The following is a 21,398-nucleotide window of genomic DNA, read 5'->3' on the forward strand; positions in this document are numbered from 1 at the left end:
CCTCCTCTCCGATGGTTTTCTGTTGAGATAATTTCATACTTAAAGTTGCAAGAATAGTACAAAGAACTCCCTTGTGCCCTTGACCAAGAGTCATTAATTCTTTTAAATGAATGAATGAGATTCAGCAGCTTGTACACTAAGGAACACTGTCTTTTCTTTTTAAAAAAAAATTTTTTTTATTTCAGAAAGGAAGGGAGAGGGAGAGAAACACCGATAAGAATCACTGATTGGCTGCCTCCTGCATGCCCCCTACTGGGGATTGAGCCCAGAACCCGGGCATGTGCCCCGACCGGGAATCAAACCCGGGACCCGTCATCAGTACACAGGCCGACGCTCAATCCATTCAGCCAAACCGGCCAGGGCAAGAGTCGTTAATTCTTTAGCATTCACTCCATTTGCTTCCTCCCGTCTCTCTCTTACAGATGAGTGTTCTCTCATCATGAATGTGCATGTGCACACACGTTACACAATAGTCCTTAACCTTAGCTTCAGTGCGTTTCCTGGGAATAAGGGTGTTTTTATTCGCTTTATGGAATTATCAAATTCAGAAAATTTAACATTGAGACAAAATGTCCTTCATAGCGTTGTTGTTGTCAGTCTTGGTCTAGGGCCCCATTTCATTTAGTTGTCATGTGTCTTTTTTAATCTTTATTGGTGAATGTATCACATGTCCCCTTCTTCCCCCATGGCCTTCCCCACTCCCCGTTGGCTGTCACGTGCCTTACCTCTCCTGTAACCTAAATCAGTCTCCCAGCCTCTCTCTGTCTAGTATAATGTCGACATAAGGAAAGTCCAAGCCGTCCGGCCGGTGTGGCTCAGTGGTTGAGCATTGACCTATGAACCAGGTCACCGTTGGATTCCCAGTCGGGGCACAGGCCCAGGTTGCAGGCTCGATCCCCAGTGCGGGGCGTGCAGGAGGCAGCCGATCAATGATTCTCTCTCATCATTGATGTTCCTCTCTCTCTCCCTCTCCCTCTCTAAAAGTGAAAAAACAAAATAAAAAACCAGAAACGTCCAAGCCTGTAGAGAATTCCAAACTGAGGACACACGGAAGAGCAAGAACCCGGACGCTCCGATGAATAAGTTTTGCAGCGTCCTTGATGCATCTGCGATCAGGAGGGAACGCAGGAAGGCTGCGTGCAGGTGGGAGACGGCAAGGCAGGGACTGGATTACGGAGCTATTTCCAGCCGGTGTGCGGCAGGGATCTTTACAACACACAACATCTAAAAACATAAAAATAAAACACGCAACACCTGACTATTTAGTCAGGGGCACTGATCTCTTTTCCCTTAGATTGTCAAATTTAAGAAATAACAACAGCCACCCTGGCTGGTTTGGCTCAGTGGATAGAGGGTTGGCCCGCAGACTAAAGGGTCCCGGGTTCGATTCCGGTCAAGGGCTCAATCCCCAGTAGGGTGCGTGCAGGAGGTAGCCAATCAATGCTCCTCTCATCATTGATGTTTCTATCACTCCCTCTCCCTTCCTTACTGAAATCAATAAAAAAATATATATCAAAAAATAAATATACTTTTGGTGTGCCGCAGAATTTTAGTGATTAGCTTATGTGTGCCATGAGGTGGAAAAGGTTGAAAATCCTGGATTATAGAAATGTTAAGATTATGTGATATGCCTGCCAGAGGTTTTAGTGCCGGCATTTCAAAGGCGTGTTAACCTAGATGTGCAAGAACAATGGACAGGGCTCGAGTAAAGCCTTCACTGAAGAAATTACAGGCCGGGGCGTGGCTGTCCACCATGACCTGCCCACGTAGGAATTTATGATCACAGCACTGCTTTTTCATCCACAATGTTTGAAGTTCTCTATGATTAAAAAAGTAGTGAGCTTATAGAAATCATACACTTACACGACAGATTTAAGCAGCATATTTAAATTAACATGTGCTTTTAAATATGTACAGATACTAATTATAAGTAGATATTTGGCTATTTCCACCATAAGACAGAGTTTTCGTGGTTAAATTAATTAAAACTTTGTTAATCCTCCCCCGAGGATATTTTTCCATTGATTTTTAGAGAGAATGGAAGGGAGGGAGAGACAAACATCGATGTGAGAGAAACACATGGAGTGGTTGCCTCCTGCATGTGCCCTACCGGGGATGGAGCCCACAATCTGGGCATGTGCCCTGACTGGGAACCGAACCTGGCAGACCTCTTGGTCCATGGGAGGATGCCCAATCCACTGAGCAACACCAGCTGGGCCACTGGTTGATTCTTATATGTGGGTTTGACCCGAGATCAAACCCACAACCTTGGCTGACCAGGACCATGGCTGACCAACTACCGGCCGGGATGGCCAGATGGTCGTGTGCAGTTCAGCCATCTCTATGCCAGTCTCTGCACTTTCAAACTCAGTGACAGGAATGGGATGGAGAGCAGGGTGGGGGTGCTCAGCCACAGGGTGTCCCTTTGGGTTAGAAAACCATCTGGGAGAGAAAATGGGGTGCCAGGGGAGGGGCAGCTAGTCCCGTTGGTACTCTGTGGCCTGGTTCTCTCCTCCATCTTCCTAACATAGAAACTCGTTAACAGTGACACTCACTGGAGATTGGTTGGTATTACAGGGAACTTCCTTCCCTTACATCATCATAATTAAAGGCTAATATGCAAATGGTCATCACGCTGTAATGCCGATCAGCAGGGACCTCAGGCTGCAGCCTCTCTCCCCCCCCCCTCCACCCAATGGGGCTTGATGGGGGTGGGGCCGGCCAGGTCTGGGTCTCCTGCAGTTTCGAAGCACGTGTGGGTAGGCGGGGACTTGACTCCACGGCGTGCCCCAGACTCTGACAGGAGGGATTTTCATACACATTTTACTAATTTTCTTTAACCTCTGACACTTCTATTAAAGAGAAAGGGCAAATAGCAATATTAAAATATTTCCTTTAATTAATTCCCTTTTAATGTGCACAAATTCCGTGCACCAGGCCCCTAGTGTTGTTTACGGCTGGAATAATGCTCCTATTATAGGTACAAATCAGAAGGGAGCAGTCTCAGTGAAGCCTGACTTGAGGTGGGCCCATGGGTGAAATACTTTAAATTTTAGCACTTGCCACATTTATGTAAGATTTAAAAATAGTTCTTTTCTATCCCAGGCAGGCGTCACTATTTTGTAACTTTTGCTCCAGCGTTGATCCATCTTGGCAATCACCCCCAGCTCACATGGGGGCCCATGACTTACCATCTGTCCTAGTTCATTCTGTACACCCTCCCTGGTCCTTGCAGAAGTCAAACTCCAGGGGGAGACGGGAGACCTGTAACACTGTCAACAACAAAAGGTGAGAACTCTTCTCTGGGGCCCTCGTTGGCCTGCTGCTTCCTCCACATGAACGGGTTTCGTAAGGGAGTGTCGCGGTTCAGCTCCTGCTGTCCCTGTTTCGTCGGGCCGTGCCATCTCAATGTTTCCTTTTGGACTTAGGGCATAACTGGAGGTCACTGTGGCCACCCCCAAAGGCCACAGGAGAGCCCTGTGGCCTCTTGAGGAATGTGGCTGCCCAGCCACTGGTTATAGTCACGGGTCGTCCCAGAACCTTAAAGGGAAACAATCCCCTTTGAATCAATTAGGCAGAAAAAAACATGAAGCAGAGCATGGGTTCAAGATTGGTTTTATTCTAGAGCCTGTGATGGCTGGTGAGCAGGGCTGGCCACACCGTACAACCTGAAGGCCACCCACCTCCTTCCAGGCCCTCAACCAACAGAATCCCCACGAACAAGATCAGAGACCAATGGATGTCTCCCCTCCTGCTCCCCATACTTTTCTAACAAGATTGTTTTATAGTCAAATGCAACTCAAACCCATGAACACACCAGTCATCTCCAGCATCACTGGTTCCCTCCCCACCCCAATAGGCAGCGAGGCAAGGGGGGCTGACTCGTGTAGAAACTTGGCTGCGCCCCGAGGGAGCAGAGGTGCTGAGGGGCTGGCGTCTGAGGGTGGGGCCAGCAGGAGCAGAGTGGGCCTGTCCAGAATCCGTCAAGTCGGCCCAGCCCCGCAGATGGGCGAGCTCCTCGGAGGACCCCATTCCGTGGGGCTGGGTGAGGAGGCAGCTGGTGACGTGGCCCATCGCTCCCTGCCCCTCAGGGAAAACATGATAAACTCGGAGGTTTTACCTTCCAACCCACCACGCTGCCTGAGGAACACCCAGTCACCGCGCGCCAGCACCCACGCCCCCCACATGCCAGGGCTCCCGGCCCGCTGCCCCCCTGGGTGGGCCGGCTAACACTGATTTGATTCTCCTTGACTCATAAAATGACTCTTTTAGAAAGTTCAAAGCTACCAGTGTCTGAAGGAAGACACTCAGTATACACTCCCCCATCCCAGAGCCCACCCATCCCTGCCCCCCACTTTGGGATACTTTCGCTACCATGTTCCACACGAGCCAGGGGGTGCCCAGTGGAGGCTGCCTGAAGTGCTTTCCTGATCGACTCCCAGACCAGGCAACGTCACGGGAACTGGGGCCAGGGCAGGGCCACCCCCAAGCAGATCTGTGGCCTTCGAGGTAGGTCCGGCAGGTTAGCTTATGCCCTGTCGCCAAGGCTGAGTCCAGTGCCCACTCCCACCGTATCTCAGTCTTTGGCTTTAAATAGCAGCAGCCCAGGACCGCAGTGCCTCCTGGGTGACAGAGCTGGTTCTGTCCCGCACTCATGGCTGCCTCTTCTTCCTCCTTTTTTTTCTTAATTAAAAGCAGAGGTAGTCTTGGGATGATAAAATGGCAGTATTGTGACTTAAAGAAGCAGTTAAATAAGTCTCCAGGAGTTAAAAGTAATAATAAAGTGATTGACGAGGTTGAATAAATTAAGACATGGGTAACCCCTTCCCAGGCCATCTTTGGAGTTTGGCCAGCAGCGCTTCCGTGGTCTTACTTCTCTCCACTCCCCCTCCTCCCCTCCCCTCATGTGGGGTCAGGATCCCAGTAAGGCCCCAGCGGCTCCTCCAGCTGTGGGGACCAAGAGGCAGAGCTGGACTTGACGTGGTGCTCGGAACCGGGCCCCAACAGCCTTGGGAGGCGGTCCTGAGGCGGGACGGGTGCTCGGGCTCCATCCTCGGGAGTGTGACAGGAAGGTGAACGGAGGAAGCCCAGGCCCCTCTCCAAACGCAGCCAAGAGGGGAGGGGATGGAGCGGGCGCCGGCCGCTGCTGTCCGCCGGCCGCTGCCTCAGAGCTTCTTCAGGCGGCTGTACATCTCCCTCTTGCTCTTTTCCCCGGCCCAGGTCCGGCTCTTGGTGCGAAACTTCTTCAAGTCTTCCTTAAAGTCCTCGTGGTGCATGGGCCGGTAGCTGGGGGGCTCACAGTGCGACTAGGGGACAAGGCGGGTGAGGTCAGGGCACAGCTGTCTCTCTCCTCACCCTGCTCCCTCCCTCCCAGGTGCTGGGAGACTGAGCAGCAGTGCAGACCTGGCCAGCGGGTTCTAAGGTCCCGCTTGCGCCGGGCAAATTTCCAGACACCCGGCCAAACAGCCGTGACCACCAGGCAGACCCCACCGTCCCACCTGGCAAGGGGCGGCCATGCTCCCCAGAGAGCCCCTCACCTGGCATTTCAGGAAGAACTCCTTGTACCCGCCCTTCAGGATGTACAGCTCAGGGTAGTGGAGTCTGGGGTACTCGTTGCTGAGCCGATCTCTCTCTCGCACGTAGCGGCACCTGCAAAGGAGAAGGCACAGAGAATCAGGAGCCCACTCCCCAGCACAGCCAGCACTCACAGTGCTGAGCGTGACCCCGGCCACCGCGTGGGAGCTGAGTGCACAGCCAGTGCCAGCTTCGCACTGGAAGGCAGACACGTCTTCCCAAACTTCCTTCCCCGAGTGAAACAGCCCTAGCACTCCCAGCCTCTGCCTTGGCCACTGGCCTCCACCTCACCCGCCTTCCCCTCCCATCAGCCACTGCAGCCCCCTCGCTGCTGCCCCAGAAGCACTTCCTAAGCATGGCACATTCACACATTGGATGCTGACGGGCCCCTGACTGTCCTGAAACGCGGGCTCCTTAAGGCAGGGCTGTCCTGTCCACGGCTGCCTCCCACACCCGAACAGCACCCGGGAGAGGGCACAGCAGGACCTGCAGCGCAGTCGCACTCGGAGATGCGCCTGGCCAGGTCTGCTCAGACGCCAGCTCTGTGGGTGACCCTAGTTGAGCTGCACTCCCCCTGCCACCTCTCCGACCACCTGTCAGCACTTGTCGTCTAATGTCTTCCTACCAGGACCCCTGCAGCAGGCCCCGTCAGACTTGCTCACTGCCATGCTCACTCCCAGCATTCCAATATCACCACCTCTGGCATTTCCAGCACCAGCCCTGCTACGTTAGCGAGAGTGCAGAGGCTGCTGTTAGAGCATCGGGATATTACTTCAAACCTTAAGTGAATGTTGCTCTATTGTAATCTCACTTCCACCTATTTTGGCATAAAAGATGTTTTGGTAACAACAGGGCCTTAGACACCAAAGCCCCAACGAAGTTTGTGCTAACGAGGGGGATGTTCGGGGCACTTCGCCCCCTACCCCTCCACAACGTGCCCCTTACCCCTCCACAACGCCCTTACCCCTCCACAACGTGCCCCTTACCCCTCCACAATGTGCCCCTTACCCCTCCATAACGTGAGCGCACACAACCCCCCTTCGCAAGCACGGACTGGACCAGGGTTTCAAGCACCACATCAAGTCTCGAGTGAGGACGTCCCACTTTCCTGGCATTTGAACCAAGAGCCACCACAGTGCACTTGAAGGATGTCACCTGGGGACAGTAGTCCCACAGGCAGAACCAAGGACAGCGGGGACACAGGAAGGCGGGAGCTGAACTCCACATGAGGAAGCTGGACAGTGAGCCACACCGGACAGTGGCAAGGACTCACTCAGGAGTGGGGCGCCGGCAGAGGTCAGGGCCCTGGGGGAAATGGCAGCAGAGGCAGCTGGACGGCAGAGGCCCGCCAGCCCCTGCACCCGGACCCGTCAGGCCAAGCCCACTCACTCCACGCGAGGAAGCTGCTCACGTCAAGTGGTTGCTAAGCAGAAGAATTTCAGAGACCACCACCACACGGGGATCTGTGCTCTCACAAAACCACATTCCCAGGCAGGGTGCCGGCCAAGGCCTGGGGATGACCCAGGTCGGCCACTGGGGCTGCGGGCGAGCACATGCCACCACTTACATGCGCGGGCCCCGCTCGGAGGAGAACTCGCAGTGGAACACCACGATGACGCGCTTGCCGTCGGCGGGGGAGACGGGCTTCTTGAACAGGAAGTCTTCCAACTCGTCCTCCATGTACAGGTTCACCGCACCCTGCAAGACACCAGACTCAGCACCGCGCCTCCCTGGAGCGACGATGCCACACGTAGGCTCTTCCACGGCCCCTCAATATGCTGCAACTGTGCGCACCTTCTGAGTGCTGTTTGTGAATTGGGGACTTTCAAAAGCTACAGACAGTGACAAGCCTAACAGCATCTGTAAAGTACCCCGTACCACATGTCAACACTATTTTATTGGTTAAAAAATTGAAATGCACAAGCAGTTACTTTCTTTCCAGGAAAGTGTGTCCCAACACCCCTTCCCACCAGGTGGCCTGAGCCCTGTGCCAGGCCTGGGGTCTGCAGGCCTGGCTTGGAGAGCAGGCACCGTCCAGACATGCGGTGCGGGTGACGGGAGCATCTGCTGCACGAGGTGGCGAGCTGTGCAGACCAGGAACACCCTGCGGGCACCCAGGAGGCAGGTGCCTTTCCGCAGCAGCCTCTCAATTCTAACCAGCCTGTGAGCTCACAAGCAGCCAGGGGTCCCCACCCCCTTTCAAACAGTCACAGATGCTGCCGAGGCCCCTTTATGCCTCCGACAGCAGGGCTCACCCCCAGCCTCGGGAACCCTTACCTTGATGTGGCCGCCCTCATATTCGTATGGGTACCGGCAGTCAATGATAACGAACTCTTTAATGAGGTTGGCAAACTTGCCATTCAAGACAGATGCCATCTGCGGAGAGAAAGGCAGGAGGATCAGCGTCGGCTGCTGGAAAGAACTAGATTCATGTGCACGTGAGGCAGGTTCCAAAAGCACGACTTACAATTTCTGGCGAGATGTACTTTAGGTCCTGGTGCTTCCCAGCGACTGTGTGGAAGAGATAACCCTTAAAGAGAAGAAATCTTTTGATACAGATTTGTAGTGAGGCTATAGATTTCTGCTTATTTATGCTTTTCTGCATTTCTATCTACACTAATAAAAGAGAAACATGCAAATTGGTGCCACTCTGCTACCCTTCCCATTGGCTAATCAGGGTGATATGCAAATAAACTGCCAGCCAAGATGGCGGCCGGCAGCCAGGCAGCTTGAAGTGAACATGAGGCTTGCTTGCTCCAGTGACGGAGGACTCCAACGTCCCCCGCCTGCCGCTGCCGGCCTCCGAGCTTGCAGTTTGAAACATTGTTACAAATATAGAAGCTAAACAAACCCCCAGAAACCTGCTTTCAGCCAGCCAGGATCTCAGAGCTGGAGTTGAAACAGGGTTTTGATTACAGAGCCCAAACAAACCAGATACCTGCTTTCAGCAGCCGAGGCCTAAGAGCTGGAGCCAAGCCTCAGAGCTAAAGCTGGCCCAGAATAAAAAAAAGAAAAGAAAAAAAGGAGCGGTTGGGAGCTTCAGTCACCCGCCAGCTTGAAAACAGCCCTCAGCCCCTCACCCAGACTGGCCAGGCACCCCAGTGGGGACCCCCACCCTGATCCAGGACACCCTTCAGGGCAAACCAGCTGGCCCCCAACCGTGCACCAGGCCTCTATCCTATATAGTAAAAGGGGAATATGCCTCCCGGCACTGGGATTAGCGTGACAGGGGGCAGCACCCAAACCCCCTGATCGCCCTGCGGCTCTGTGTGTGACAGGGGGCGGTGCCCCAACTCCCCTATCGGCCCTACTCTGTGCGTGACACGGGGGAACTCCCCAACCCCGATCGACCCTACTCTGTGCGTGACAGGGTACAGAGCCCCAACCCCCTGATTGGCCCTGCTCTATGCATGACAGGGGGTGGCGCTGCAACCTCCCCATCGACCCTGCCTTGAGTGTGACAGGGGGCGGTGCCCCAACTCCCCAATCGGCCCTGCTCTGAGCCCGACCAGGGGCTGCACCTAGGGATTGGGCCTGCCCTCTGCCACCCGGGAGCAGGCCTAAGCCAGCAGGTCGTTATCTCCTGAGGGGTCCCAGACTGCGAGAGGGCACAGGCCGGGCTGGGGGACCCCCCCCCCCAGTGCACAAATTTTTGTGCACCGGACCTCTAGTCTTTATAATAATAAGGAACACAGTTCCCTGAGAGCCTGCCTTGGGGTTGGAGAATGGCTTCCTACTTAAACTCTCTGATCAGCACCCTTGAGGTCTACAGTCCCAGAGACCTTTAAAAATTTCAAACTGTGTCCCCTTGGGGACACCCCAGGAGCCACCTCAGAGAGGGAGGAAGGCAGGGTGTGTGTGTGTGTGTGTGTGTGTGTAACCCATCCACCTCCATCACGTAGCTAGAGGGCGCCCTCACCTTGGAGAAGTCCCCTATGAGGTCCCTGGGGTCGTTATCCAGAATATTCTCGATGGTCCCCTTTGGGGGAGATACCAAGGCTGGAGACGGATACAGAATCTGTAACAATCAAAGGTGGGAAGTGAGGCCGGGGTTTTAAACAGGACTTTTGAGAACACTCACCTGGAACATGTCACAAGGAGACTAAAATGTTAATGTTTATACTTAGCAAATGAAGACTTTTCATATTTGATTGACTCTTGAGTGAAAAGAAGGCCCACTAACTAGGTCTATTTTTTTCAGCGTCTAACTGAATTTCCCTGAAACTGTTTTCCTTGCCCCTCCCCCCAAGCAGGAATAAAAGTGAGGCTGGGTCTAAATAAGAGGCCTCTCAACTCAACCAACTGCAACGTACAGACCTTTAGACCCAGATTTGAAAAAACAAGGCAATTTGTTGACATGTATACAACACAGTTTCACAAACCTTCTTGCCCTTTAACCTAGAATTCCGCTTTTAAGTAGAAAAAAACAGTTTCATAAAGTATGAGGCACCTAGAGTAGATTATAAAGTACAAGGCATCAGGCCTAGATGTTTCCATGGCTGCAATCTAGCCAACCTTTTAAGATGACGGATATTTATTCAAACCTTTCATGCTACAGAAAATATGGGCACTTTTCCAGTTTATTTTTTAATGCTTAATACCAAAATCGTATATAAGGAGAGTGCAATGCAGGGAAAATGTATAAACAAAGCAATTGGAAGTAAGCCAAACATGACATTTCAGGAAGAAAAATAGCTTTAAAACCAGGAAATCTATGAAACCAACATATATAAACAAGCTGATAAAAACGGAGTGCTCCCAGCCGGCTACAATCATGTTCCCAAGGCTTAGCTCATGGAGGAAGCGGAGGCCTCAATGCCCAGAGAGCCATGACTCTCTGAAGACAGGTCACTTGTCCAAAGATACGACAGGTGGTCAAAAGGACCAAAAGGACGAGCCCAGGGCAGTCTGACTCAGGGGACAGGATGTCGGCCCGCAGACTGAAGGGTCCTGGGTTTGATTCCGGTCAAGGGCACATACCTCAGTGGCAGGCTCGATCCCTGGCCTGGGTCAGGGCACCTGCAGGAGGCAACCAATCCATGTGTCTCTCTCACATCGATATTTCTCACTGTCTCTCCCTCTCCCTTCCAATCTCTAAAAATCAGTGGGAAAATATCCTCAGGTGAGGATGAACAGCTTAGAGCTGTACCTTTGCCTAGCTGTAATGAAGTGGCCTAATCTCTACTCCACTGGGATGGTGTCAGTGGAGGCCAGAGGGAGCCTAAATCCCACTCCTCCCAGCAAAACGAGGCTTCCTCCACCCCACATACCAGGCCCAGAGGCCGCATTGGGGAACCTGAACTTCAACCCCCACCTTCCCCGCACTGTCAGAGGAGACTGGCTAAAACCCAAAATATACAGATGCAATTGAAAAACCACTTGTCAGACCAAGAACCAGAAAAATCTCAACTTGAAAAATCAACAGAAGCCAACACCATGACAGATGCTGGGATCGCCTGAGAAAGCCTTGAAAGCCGCCATCATCAAACGCGTCAAGAGGCAATTCCACACACACTTCAGCGAACGAGAAGCAGAAGGCGAGCCTCAGCAGAGAGAGCCCGTGGAGACGTTAGAACCGAAAACACAGCGCGCTCTCCCTGCACACTCACCTCCTCGGGCCTGGCTGCCGCCCCGGGGCTGGCCCTGAGCGCGCTCTTCCTCCGCTTCGGGTTTCCAGGGGGGGACAGCTCTCGAGATCGGTCTGGTCTCTTCAGCACCGAGCGCAGGGCGGGGCTGCCCGTGGGAGTGGAGTCAAACAGCTGGCATCGGTTGCCCTTTGGGAAAACATATAAAACCCCATTACCACAGGCCATGCTCTCAGCACCCTCACCTCCACAGCTGTCCTAACTCAACTCCAGGTGGGGAATACAGAAGTCAAACAGAATTTGAGTACAAAGCAGAGATAAACCCTGTTCCAGATGTTTGGCAGATTTTTTTGTGCAAATGTTGAAAAACCCGGACACAAAGTCCAGGAGCCCTGGCTGGCAGCTCAGTGGTTAGAGCATTGGCCCACACACCAGAGGGTCTCAGGTACGATGCCTGCCCCTGGTTGGGACGTGTGTGGGAGGCAACCAATCCATGTGTCTCTCACATCAATATCTCTCTTTCTCCCTCTCCTCCCTCCTTTCCACTCTCTAAGTCAATGGAAACCTATCTTCCCTCCTTGGATGAGGATTAAAAAAAAAAAAGGTCCAAGAGACCCCGGGACAGAGACAAGCAGTGGCCCTGAGAGCTGAAGAGTGCCCGTGGGGTGTGCTCCTGGGGGAAAGCTGCCTTTGAGGTTAACAGGGCCACCGCCCGTGAACGCCACTCCTCAGGGCCACACCTCGACTCGCACCTGCACCCACAGCCTCGTGCTGAGGGCCACGGATCACTGTCGCTGGGAGGAGCCTCAGCTGCCACTGGTCCCCCTCTACAGCACTCCTTCCTGGATGACCACCAGCCTCCCTCCCCACACGTGAGGCACCCTCTGGCCTTCATGCCTTAGAGCTCATCTTCCTGCTCCAAACGAACTGCCCTGCCAGCTCCTAACTCTAAGGCTTGTGGTCCAGCACCAGCTGCTCCTGTTCTGCAGTAAGAACAAGGCTCATTCCTCTCCCAGTGAAGCCCTCTGTCCCAACTCTTCACCAGTCCGCCCACCACATCTCTCATGGCTGAGTCTCCTTCTTCTCCTGGCTGTTCTCCGCATGTGCTCCCGTCTCTACACATTCTGTGCAAAGGAAAGCCTGTGGCCGTCCACACGTGCGCTCTGCCCGAATCAAACAGGACGGCTGCGTCGTCTCTGTGCGGGGCCAGGGCGCTCCGAGGAGGAGCTGCGGCTGCGCTCACGGCTGGTGGGTGGGGACGGGTGGTGCCTGTGCTGGAGTCTTTCTGTTCTTGCTGCCGACAAGGTACTCACTCAGAAAGCTTTCACTTAAATCTAAGCCAATACCGTCTTACGCCGTTTAAGAACAGCTATTTCTTAAATCCGATTGAGCAGCTATTTCCCAGATATCACCCAGTAATCTTAAACCGGAGTTCACAGAGGTCAGAGTTGTACAGAAAGGGTATTAGCTGACCAAGAATGGTTGGGATGAACTAGAAATTACAAAAACAAGAACTGCAAGCATATACATTACTGATACGCCCTCACACATGAATGAGGACAAAAACCCTGAAGGGAAATAAAGGCAGTGTGTGTTAACACGAGAAATACTAGTGACCAGTCAAGGCCCAGGGACCCCAGAACAGAATCTCAAACGAAGCAGTTTTTGGTTCCTGTGAATGAAGGATTCCTTTCCTGTTCACTCCAGTCCAGCCAGTCAGAGGCCCAGAGACTCGGGACCCGCAGGCCCACCGGGGTCACTCACCACGTTTGCAGTTCTTCTCATGACGAGGGGGGCCGTCCAGAGGCTTGCCATGCAGGAGGAGGTCTCCTCATCATTCTGGAGAGAGAACGTGTGACAAGGTCCGCAGGGATGAGCACTGGTTTCAATGCTAGCGTGACTTTGCCCAAATACCAGATAGGCCTGGGTGGGCATCACCTAATGTTCTTTCCCCCACTCCCCGACATTTTACAGCGAGAAGAGGATCACATTTTAGAGTTCAGTCATCTGCACACAGCACCCTATCCATACAGGAGGAGGTACGGAATTTCAACTAGCAGGACATTTCAAATTCTCACCAAATAAACCAAAACACCAGCTCATTCAAGCCCCGGGAACCGCTGTACCTTTCCCCCCTGAACTTTTTCACGAGTTCTCCCGAGGTCGTTAGTGGAACAGACAAGGAAACACACACACACACACACAGCACCTTCAGATTCTCTCCATCCACGAGTTCTCCCGGGGTCGTTAGTGAACGGACAGGGAAACACACACACACACACAGCACCTTCAGATTCTCTCCATCAAGAAGGTCCATGAAGCCATCATCTTCATCAGACAAAGTGGCAGTCACGGGTGACTGGGGCATGAAGAGTGGAATGAGGTTCCCTGGGTCGCTGCTCTCTCTTTCGTTGGAGGAAAGCTACGAGACAGAATTCATGCCTGTTAGTAAATGACCAGCTCTGATCTCCTCGGATGGGTCATTAGTTCTTATGAGGAAAACACAGTATATTTGTTTTAAGTAAAATTTTAGCCCTACTAATCAAAGGAATATGAACCCCAGGTTATAAATTTGATGTCGCCTAGCTGGTGTGGCTCAGTGGATAGAGCATCAGCCTGTGGACTGAAGGGTCGAGGATTCAATTCCTGTCAAGGCACATGCCTGGGTGGCGGGCTCGATCCCTAGTAAGGGGTGTGCAGGAGACAGCCGACCAATGACTCTCTCTCATCACTGATGTTTCTGTCTCTCTCTCTTCTCTGAAACCAATAAAAATATATTTAAAAGTAAAAACAATGATTCGATGTCCACATACAGTGCTAATAGAGTGAGGCCAAGTAGCCTTCACAAAGAACCCTTCCCCCGACAGCAGGACCCGGGGTTAGTCTTTTGGGAAAGACAAGGCTTATCGGCGGACTGTGGTCAGTGAACGCAGATCACCGTGAGGCTGTGACAATGACAATCTGCCAAAATGAGGAAGGGCGGGAAGGTGCAAGTCTCATGAAGACCACACAACGGCCCAGAGAATGCTCATGTGAGAAACTCCAGATATGGCAGAGGGAAGTAATATAATCTCTACATGCACGTTCCCATTCCAGTCTCCCAACACACGACGGGTAACCCTTTCCTTTCAACAAATCAGAAGAGCAATGCTTGTGCAGGTTAAGGATCACACACTCACTCGTTTTGACTCCAAAGCCCAAGCTTTCTCCCCACCACACCCTCCCTAGGAAAGAGATCACTCTTGGAGTGAAAACGGGGTCTCATCAGGAACCCCATGTATTTGATACAGGAAATCTAAACCGCTCACGACCCACCAACGCGGATACAAGCATTGCGGACACTTTATTACTTCTTTTCTACGTGCTTTCCAAAGCCAGGGGGAAAGTTCAGAGACACATTTTTCCTCCACAGGAACAAGGTGGTCCCCACATCAGCCCTACAAGTATCTTTAACCCCTTGAGTGCAGGGAGCACAATCGCGCTCCTCCTGTCTTTCGCCAAAAATGCCGGGAGCACTATCAAAGCTTCGAAATGGCATCCAGTTCTAAGTCTGCTTTTATTAGATATGTAACTTCATTTACTTGTGATTCATAATTTTTTTCCTAAACTGCTGTAAAATCAGCAAAAATGCCTTGGCAATTTTAGCAGAGTTCCTAGGATATTGGTTGGCACTCAAAGGGTTAATATCCACATCCCTTGGGGGCATGAGTACGTGACCCTCAGTGGCCCTGGGCAGATCACTCCCAGCATCCTCTGCAGCAGCCCGCTGTTCTGGGCACACGCAGGGTCTCACCCAGCAGGACCAAACCCGGTGATGCTCACACTGGGGCATGGCACCCGTCTCTGCGACCTCGTTCTTGACTCCCCAGGTGCAGATGTGCCACAGAAAATGACACACCAGTCTCCGGACCGAGCACGCTTCCTCCACCACTGAGGGAAGAAGAGGTGCTGCAGACTAAAGGACACAAAGGACACACCTCTGACACGAGCAAATCCACCCGTGAGATTGGCTCTGCCTTTCCTTCTGCTTACCCCGCAGTGGCTGCAGCTAGGGGCAGCCAGGGCGTCACAGGAAATGCTGGCTTCAAGCTCGCGCACACACACACGAGGTGTGTTCAGTTTGGGTGCCCAGCTCTCAGAGGGTTACCGTGTCCCTTGGCAAATCACCTGAGCGCCCTGACCACACCCTCCCAATGTGTGACATGGCAAGTCCAGCTTCTTCGCAGACTTGAGATGAAAGGTAAGAAAACGGCCCCTTCTTCCCCCGCAGCTGTCCCTCCCCTCACGCCCCCAGGCACTTTCCCTTTCTCTCACCTAAGCTCCAGGGGCCCTTCGGTTCTGTAACTTGTTTCCTGAGCCTCCACAGCCCAACTGGCTCACTGCTACCACCTCTGTAACTTTCAAGTAAACTTCCTCTTATAATTTGAAAAAACAAACAAACAAAACATAAAAGTGCTCTGTGCTGTCCTGGCCCGTGTGGCACAGTTGAGAGATCACCAGTTCGATTCCCGGTCAGGGCACATGTCCGGGTTGTGGGCTCGATCCCCAGTCAGGGGTGTGAAGGAGGCAGCCGATCAATGTTTCTCTCTCTCAAATCAATAAAAACATTTTTAAAAAATGCTTTGTGCTAATGCTAGACATAGCAATACTGGCTGAACACATTCCTTAGACCTCAAGCCAGTCCGGAGAGTTGTATTTTCAGATGCATATTCCCAGCAAAACCTGGAAACCAAATGTGATCATTTTGTTTAAGTTGGGCCTCTCTCGTCCACAGCGGTCAGACCACCCGGAGAAAACTCCGGAAGTGATGACAGTTTCTGCCTGGCCAATGAGTGCCCCTGGGCCAGCGGCCCACTTACTGCCAGCAGCCCAGAGGCAGCGGTTCCCTGAAATCCACAACACTTTGCAGGGAGCTAAGGTCTTCCCTCCAAACAGCAGTCGGTACTCTGAGCACCCAGGACGCACTGGGAAAGAGCAAGTTTACGTGAGACACGTAATCCCACCACACAGAGAACGACCGGGAAGCCTGCAGACTGTCTTCCCAGAACGAACCAGGTCAAATATTCTTTGCTCGAGTCCAATATTTCAAACAGACCATCTCTCACTCAGCTTCTGCCTGTCTCCTCTCCAGACACAGCAAAAACACCAAAAAATGTGACCAACTAGTTTCAAAAGACAAGGTCAAAGTAAAGACATCAAGAGCTACTGGGTGTCTTCCATTCCAGTTAAAGGAGCGTGAATTCTCTTCCCGTCAGAAACTTCCCTACGAGCCAGAGCACGTACCATCCGGGCTGGGGCAGAGCTCTGCCTCTGGGTGAAGAGATCTCCACCCTCCGCACGTCGCAGGCAGCCACGGGACGCGGGTCTTATTGGCTTCTTAAACTCAAAGGCCTCCTGCAAGACAGTACAGTCGAGACATCTGCCACGGTCTATGGCACCAGCCCTAGGGCCTCCGCTGTAACTCAGGTGAGACGGACAAGGGAGTGGGCACTGGTCACTTTTGTAAATGTCTCCAAACTAAGGATTTGCACATTTCTGATCTAACACCAACACTGGGTCTGTGTAACTAAGAATTTCGAAGGCTGTCAACAGCTGACTTCTAATACAGCATGTTTTTCTCACCTGGCTGAACTTCCTAGCAAGCACTTCACTGCCAAGTACACAAAACACTGAGTTATAAGCTAAGGCAACAATTTGAAAATCTAAAGCCAAGTCAACATGCCTGCAGATGGGAGCCAACGCCTCTCCCGGTGCATTTGTTGGAGCTTTGTATTTCCCACCTTCTTCCTCCCATGGTAATGTCTTCCCTGCGTAAGATTACTGTACTCCACCCCTGGACAGAGTGGCTCAGTTGGTTGAGCATCAATGCCCGGTTGAGGCACATGCCCGGGTGGGGGCCTGATCCCCATTAGGGGGCATGCAGAGGGCAGCTGACCCATGTTTCTCTCCCTCTCTAAAATCAATAAAAACACATTTAAAAATAAGATCATTGCATTCCACACTAAAAGCAATGGGGGAAACCAAACGGGACAAATCTCCCAAAAGGCTGAGCGACAGAAGTGAGCAGTGGTAGGACACACACTGCACGGTTCCTTTCCCTCCAAGTCTAAAGCGCTCATCCCCCCTCTTAAGGACCCACTTCAGAGCCTGTTCCTAGTGCTCGGAGCAGTGACAGCTCATACCTGAGGCCTCCTGTGCCAGCACAGGACCAAGTGCTCTCTGTGCATCAGCTCATTAACCATCAACTACAACCCAATCGTCCCCATGCGACTGGACGAAACCTTACAGGCTATGATGTGCCTGAAATCCGGCTTTACAGCCAGTCAGGACGACTCTAACCTATGCTGTTTCCCTTCTAGAACAAAGCCCCAAGCAGGCCACCCTGGGAGAAGCCACGGCTGGGAGGGAGAGGGGACCCGGACACACCAGGCCTGGTCCAGGTCTGCACCTGTACAGGCAGAAAGCCACTGCCCAGAGGCTGCAGTCTGGCAGGCACTGGAGGCAGGAACTCCTTCTCTTCCCAGTTCTCTCACCAGCTCTTCCACGGGAAGCAGGAGGTTTCACGCTAAGCCTGTGAGCAGGGGTCCTCAAACTTTTTAAACAGGGGGCCAGTTCACTGTCCCTCAGACCGTTGGAGGGCCGGACTATAGTTTAAAAAAAAAACTATGAACAAATTCCTATGCACACTGCACATATCTTATTTTGAAGTAAAAAAACAAAACGGGAACAAATACAATATTTGTATTTGCATGTGGCCCGCGGGCCGTAGTTTGAGGACCCCTGCCTGTGAGGCTATAAGGGTGAGGAACGGGCAGGGAATGGAGAGGGGAGAAGAGCTGTGGAAATACAGCGAGAGGACTGGGCTTCTGCATGGCAACCACAGCTCAGCCTCAGCTGCCAGTCCAGTGACTGGCCGCTCTGTTCTTCCACATGCGGTCAAGCACGTGTCCTAAGGCTGCCTACAGCCACGCCAGGGCCAGCACACACGGAGGAAAGGGAGTCCTGGGCCGACCCTCCCGGACAAGCTCTTCGTGGACCTAGGAGCTCCCGGCCGGCACGCCTGCTTTCCTGAGCCACTGAAAAGCCTCTGTGTCATCTCACTGAATTCCCACAGCCCCCACAGGACACTGCATTTCCTGCTCACAAAGGAAAAACCTAAAGGAGGAAACGACCCGCCAAGGGCACGGAGCTCAGCAGCAGCAGGACAAACCCACGTGCCTGCCTCCCAAGCCCACCGTGACTTTGGTCACGTGTCTTCTCCCCGAAAGCCGCCCAGCCCCGTCCCTAAGCCACTGGCGCTGGGGGCTCTCCTGCTCTAAGGCAGCACATGGCGCGACACTCACGTTTTCCTTATTCTCCTCCTGGTCCATCAGCTGAAAGACATCACGGTCCATGGAATCGGAGTGGCTCCTCTTCAGAGCTGGACTACATCCCAGAAGCTTCAGCTGTCAACGTGAGAAAGGAGGTAAGGTACATGAATGGAAACGCAGCGGCAACTCAGTTCTCACAAGAAAAAAAGAGAGATGCGTGGGCACCCACCCTCTCACTGCAGCCATGTGGCCAAGGCCCCACCCGGCCAGAACTCGAGTTCCCGCTACATGGCTCTTCATTTACTCCCTAAAGGCCTACAGGCCTCTCAGCAGGGATTTAGGATTGACAATCATCCCTTCCCAACATCATTCACACAAAAGGAGCCCCTCCCGGTGGATAAAGCTCTGGTAATTAGAGGAGGTGGGGAAAGAGGCAGATTTGAAGTTGCTTTCAGGAATGTTTGAATGCTTTTGAAACCAGGGAAAAGCAGCCTTCGCTGTCTAAATTCATGTCTGCTATTACGATCACACAGGCAGTTAAGGGGGAGAAAACAGGTATTAGTTCGAAATATACTAGAGAACTAACTTACAGGCAGGGAATTTATTCTCCTCATGGGATTTTCACGGCTGCAATGAAACCGGGAGGTAAATCATGAGAGGCAGGCATATCAGTAGACAACAGTGTCCTAACTAGCTCGAGGGGTAGTCCAACATTCCCCTTTTAGGCAGGTTGGAAGAACAGATTTCTGAAGCTGTCCTGTTTTCACAAGCACCCAACACTGGGCTTCAAGGTTAAAAAAGAAGGCCCAAGGTCACTTCCTAACATACACACATGCTCTTAAGGCTATGATGCCAGAGGACAGGGCAAGGCCTGGGTAAGACTCAAATAAAATACCAAATTATAGCTAAAATAAAGGAAGTTCTGAAAACTGCTGACACAAACAACTCATTCTCTTTAAGATATCAGGCTGTTGGCCTAGCTGGTTTGGCTCAGTAGATAGAGCTTCGGACTGTGGACTGAAGGGTCCTGGGTTCGATTCTGATCAAAGGCACGTGCCCAGGTTTCAGGCTCGATCCCCAGTGTGGGGCGTGCAGGAGGCAGCCGGTCAATGATTCTCTCTCATCATTGATGTTTCTTTCTCTCTCTCTTCCTTCCTCTCTGAAATCAATAAAAGAATATTAATAAATAAGAAATAAAATATCAGACTGTTGGCCTAGCTGGGTGGCTCGGGTGGAGCGTCGTCCCATATACCAGAAAGGTCAAGGGTTGGATTCCCAGTCAGGGCACGTACCTAGGCTGTGGGCTGGATTGGGGCACATACAGGAAGCAACCAACAGATGTTTCTTTCTCTCTCTTCCCCTCCTTCCCTCTCTATGGACATATCCTTGGGTGACGGTTTATTGACTATTAATTTACTTATTTTAGAGAGAGATCGACTTGTTCCACTTATTTATGCATTCATTGGTTGCTTCACCATGACCCGGGATTGAACCCAGCAACCTTGGTGTATCGGGAAAATGCTCTAACCAACTGAGCTACGCCGCCAGGGCACTGGGTGAGGATTTAAAAAATAATAGTAATAATAATAATGGTAAGATACCAGATTGTTTATAGGATCCAGGAGTCTTACTAGGGACAGCTAAATCCAGAGCATGACCAATTTCATCAAAAACTTAAGAAGTTTTTTCTAAGCACAAACATTTAAGAACAGTGAATACATACTTTTCTTTACTGTCCAAGGGCCCAGGAGAATCCAGACAGAAGCCTGTGGGAAATAAATATATCTTTTAGGAAAGAGTACACGAAGCACCATTTTGTCATTAAAATAAGTACGACCCCTAGTACTGTTTTTATGCCAAAAATAAAATCGAGTCTTTATGCCTGGATTTTATGCCAAAAATAAAATCGAGTCTTTATGTGATTGTCAGAAACTTCCTCTTTTCATGGTGTATCTACTAACCCCCCTGGCCTATCTGCAAATACCATCAAGGAAGATAGGATGTGAGGAGGGAGTGCATTAACCCGAACCTTCTCATCACTCCGTGGTTACTGAGTTCCAACCCTGGAGAGGATGGTCCAGCACCAGTGGCCTAGCATGGTTTTGATTTCAAATATCTTATCTTGTCAAATCTTATGCGTAACTCGGGGGTTTGGGAAATACAACGATGTCATATGACAAAGTCAGGCATTACTGCCTTCGACAAATTAACACCAAGGGAGGTGCCCATCTCCCCAAAGGCGGCAGGTGGAACCCCTGCCCAGCATGGCCCCGATCAGCAGCCTCCTAGCACACCTTTCCTCTCTCTAGATGTATCCTTGGGTGCGGATTTATTGATTATGTATCGACTTTAGAGAGCGGGAGATCGGTTTGTTGTCCCACGTCTCTATGCACCCGTTGGGTGCTGGGTCGGATCCCGGCCAGGGGGAAGCAAGCACTGAAGGCACGGACAGGTGGATGGCTCCCAGGTGACCTGACGGATGCTCTCCCTCGCCACGCTGCCAGGCGGTCTCCCCGCCAAAGCGCAGGTTTCAGCTGACTGCTCCCCACACACGGACGGGCACAGGATGAACGAATGGCGAGGACCGGGTACCTGAATCCGTTGACTCGGAGGAGCCCATTCTCTGAAGACTGTTCTTGGCCTCGGGCGGCTGCTCACCCACACTGAAACCGAGAGAACCTGAGTGTTTCTGGGCCATGGCTACGGGGTCCCTTCCAGGGGCAGCGTGAGCGATGAGCAGCCTCAGGCCACAGCTCGGGACCAGCACCCCAGCCCTCGGGACCAGCACCCCAGCCCTCGGGGGGGCAGAAAGGAGGGGGGGGTGTGCAGGGCAGGACCAGGATGGATGCTGGCTTGTTTCCGGAAGTGGGAGCCAGGAGCAGCCAGGAAACACCAACAGGAAGACAAGCCTAAGGCTTTTTCAAATGTT

The 21,398-nt window shown here is 52.2% G+C and overlaps 1 protein-coding gene across 2 annotated transcripts; it reads right to left on the reverse strand.

Moving 5' to 3' along the window:
• Nucleotides 1-3,598: 3,598 nt before the first annotated feature.
• Nucleotides 3,599-21,182, reverse strand: CDC25A (cell division cycle 25A). Of its 2 annotated transcripts, XM_005867221.2 has the most exons (14): nucleotides 21,062-21,182; nucleotides 20,193-20,235; nucleotides 19,060-19,096; nucleotides 18,503-18,604; nucleotides 16,443-16,553; nucleotides 13,447-13,581; nucleotides 12,924-12,998; nucleotides 11,184-11,348; nucleotides 9,494-9,592; nucleotides 8,042-8,104; nucleotides 7,852-7,950; nucleotides 7,142-7,272; nucleotides 5,538-5,649; nucleotides 3,599-5,306 (listed from the first exon to the last, which is right to left on the reverse strand). In XM_005867221.2, exons 1-14 carry the CDS (start codon nucleotides 21,165-21,167, stop codon nucleotides 5,166-5,168), a joined length of 1,419 nt encoding a protein of 472 aa, XP_005867283.1. In that variant the 5' UTR covers nucleotides 21,168-21,182; the 3' UTR covers nucleotides 3,599-5,165. The 2 variants fall into 2 exon arrangements, with proteins under 2 accessions (XP_005867283.1, XP_014396010.1); XM_014540524.1 differs by lacking the exon at nucleotides 16,443-16,553.
• Nucleotides 21,183-21,398: the final 216 nt, after the last annotated feature.

Source organism: Myotis brandtii, unplaced genomic scaffold (genome assembly GCF_000412655.1).
Source record: "Myotis brandtii unplaced genomic scaffold, ASM41265v1 scaffold246, whole genome shotgun sequence".
Lineage (NCBI taxonomy): Eukaryota > Metazoa > Chordata > Mammalia > Chiroptera > Vespertilionidae > Myotis > Myotis brandtii.

What these genes read in the sequence shown, in the direction of transcription:
- CDC25A (XM_005867221.2), bottom strand. Translation starts at nt 21,167, where the DNA reads ATGGCCCAGAAACACTCAGGTTCTCTCGGTTTCAGTGTGGGTGAGCAG. An exon ending in CGGCAGCCAGGCCCGAGGAG is followed by an intron (nt 9,593 to 11,183) that starts GTGAGTGTGCAG and finishes TGATTGTTACAG; the next exon opens with ATTCTGTATCCGTCTCCAGC. An exon ending in TCATAGGGGACTTCTCCAAG is followed by an intron (nt 8,105 to 9,493) that starts GTGAGGGCGCCC and finishes CTTCTCTTTAAG; the next exon opens with GGTTATCTCTTCCACACAGT.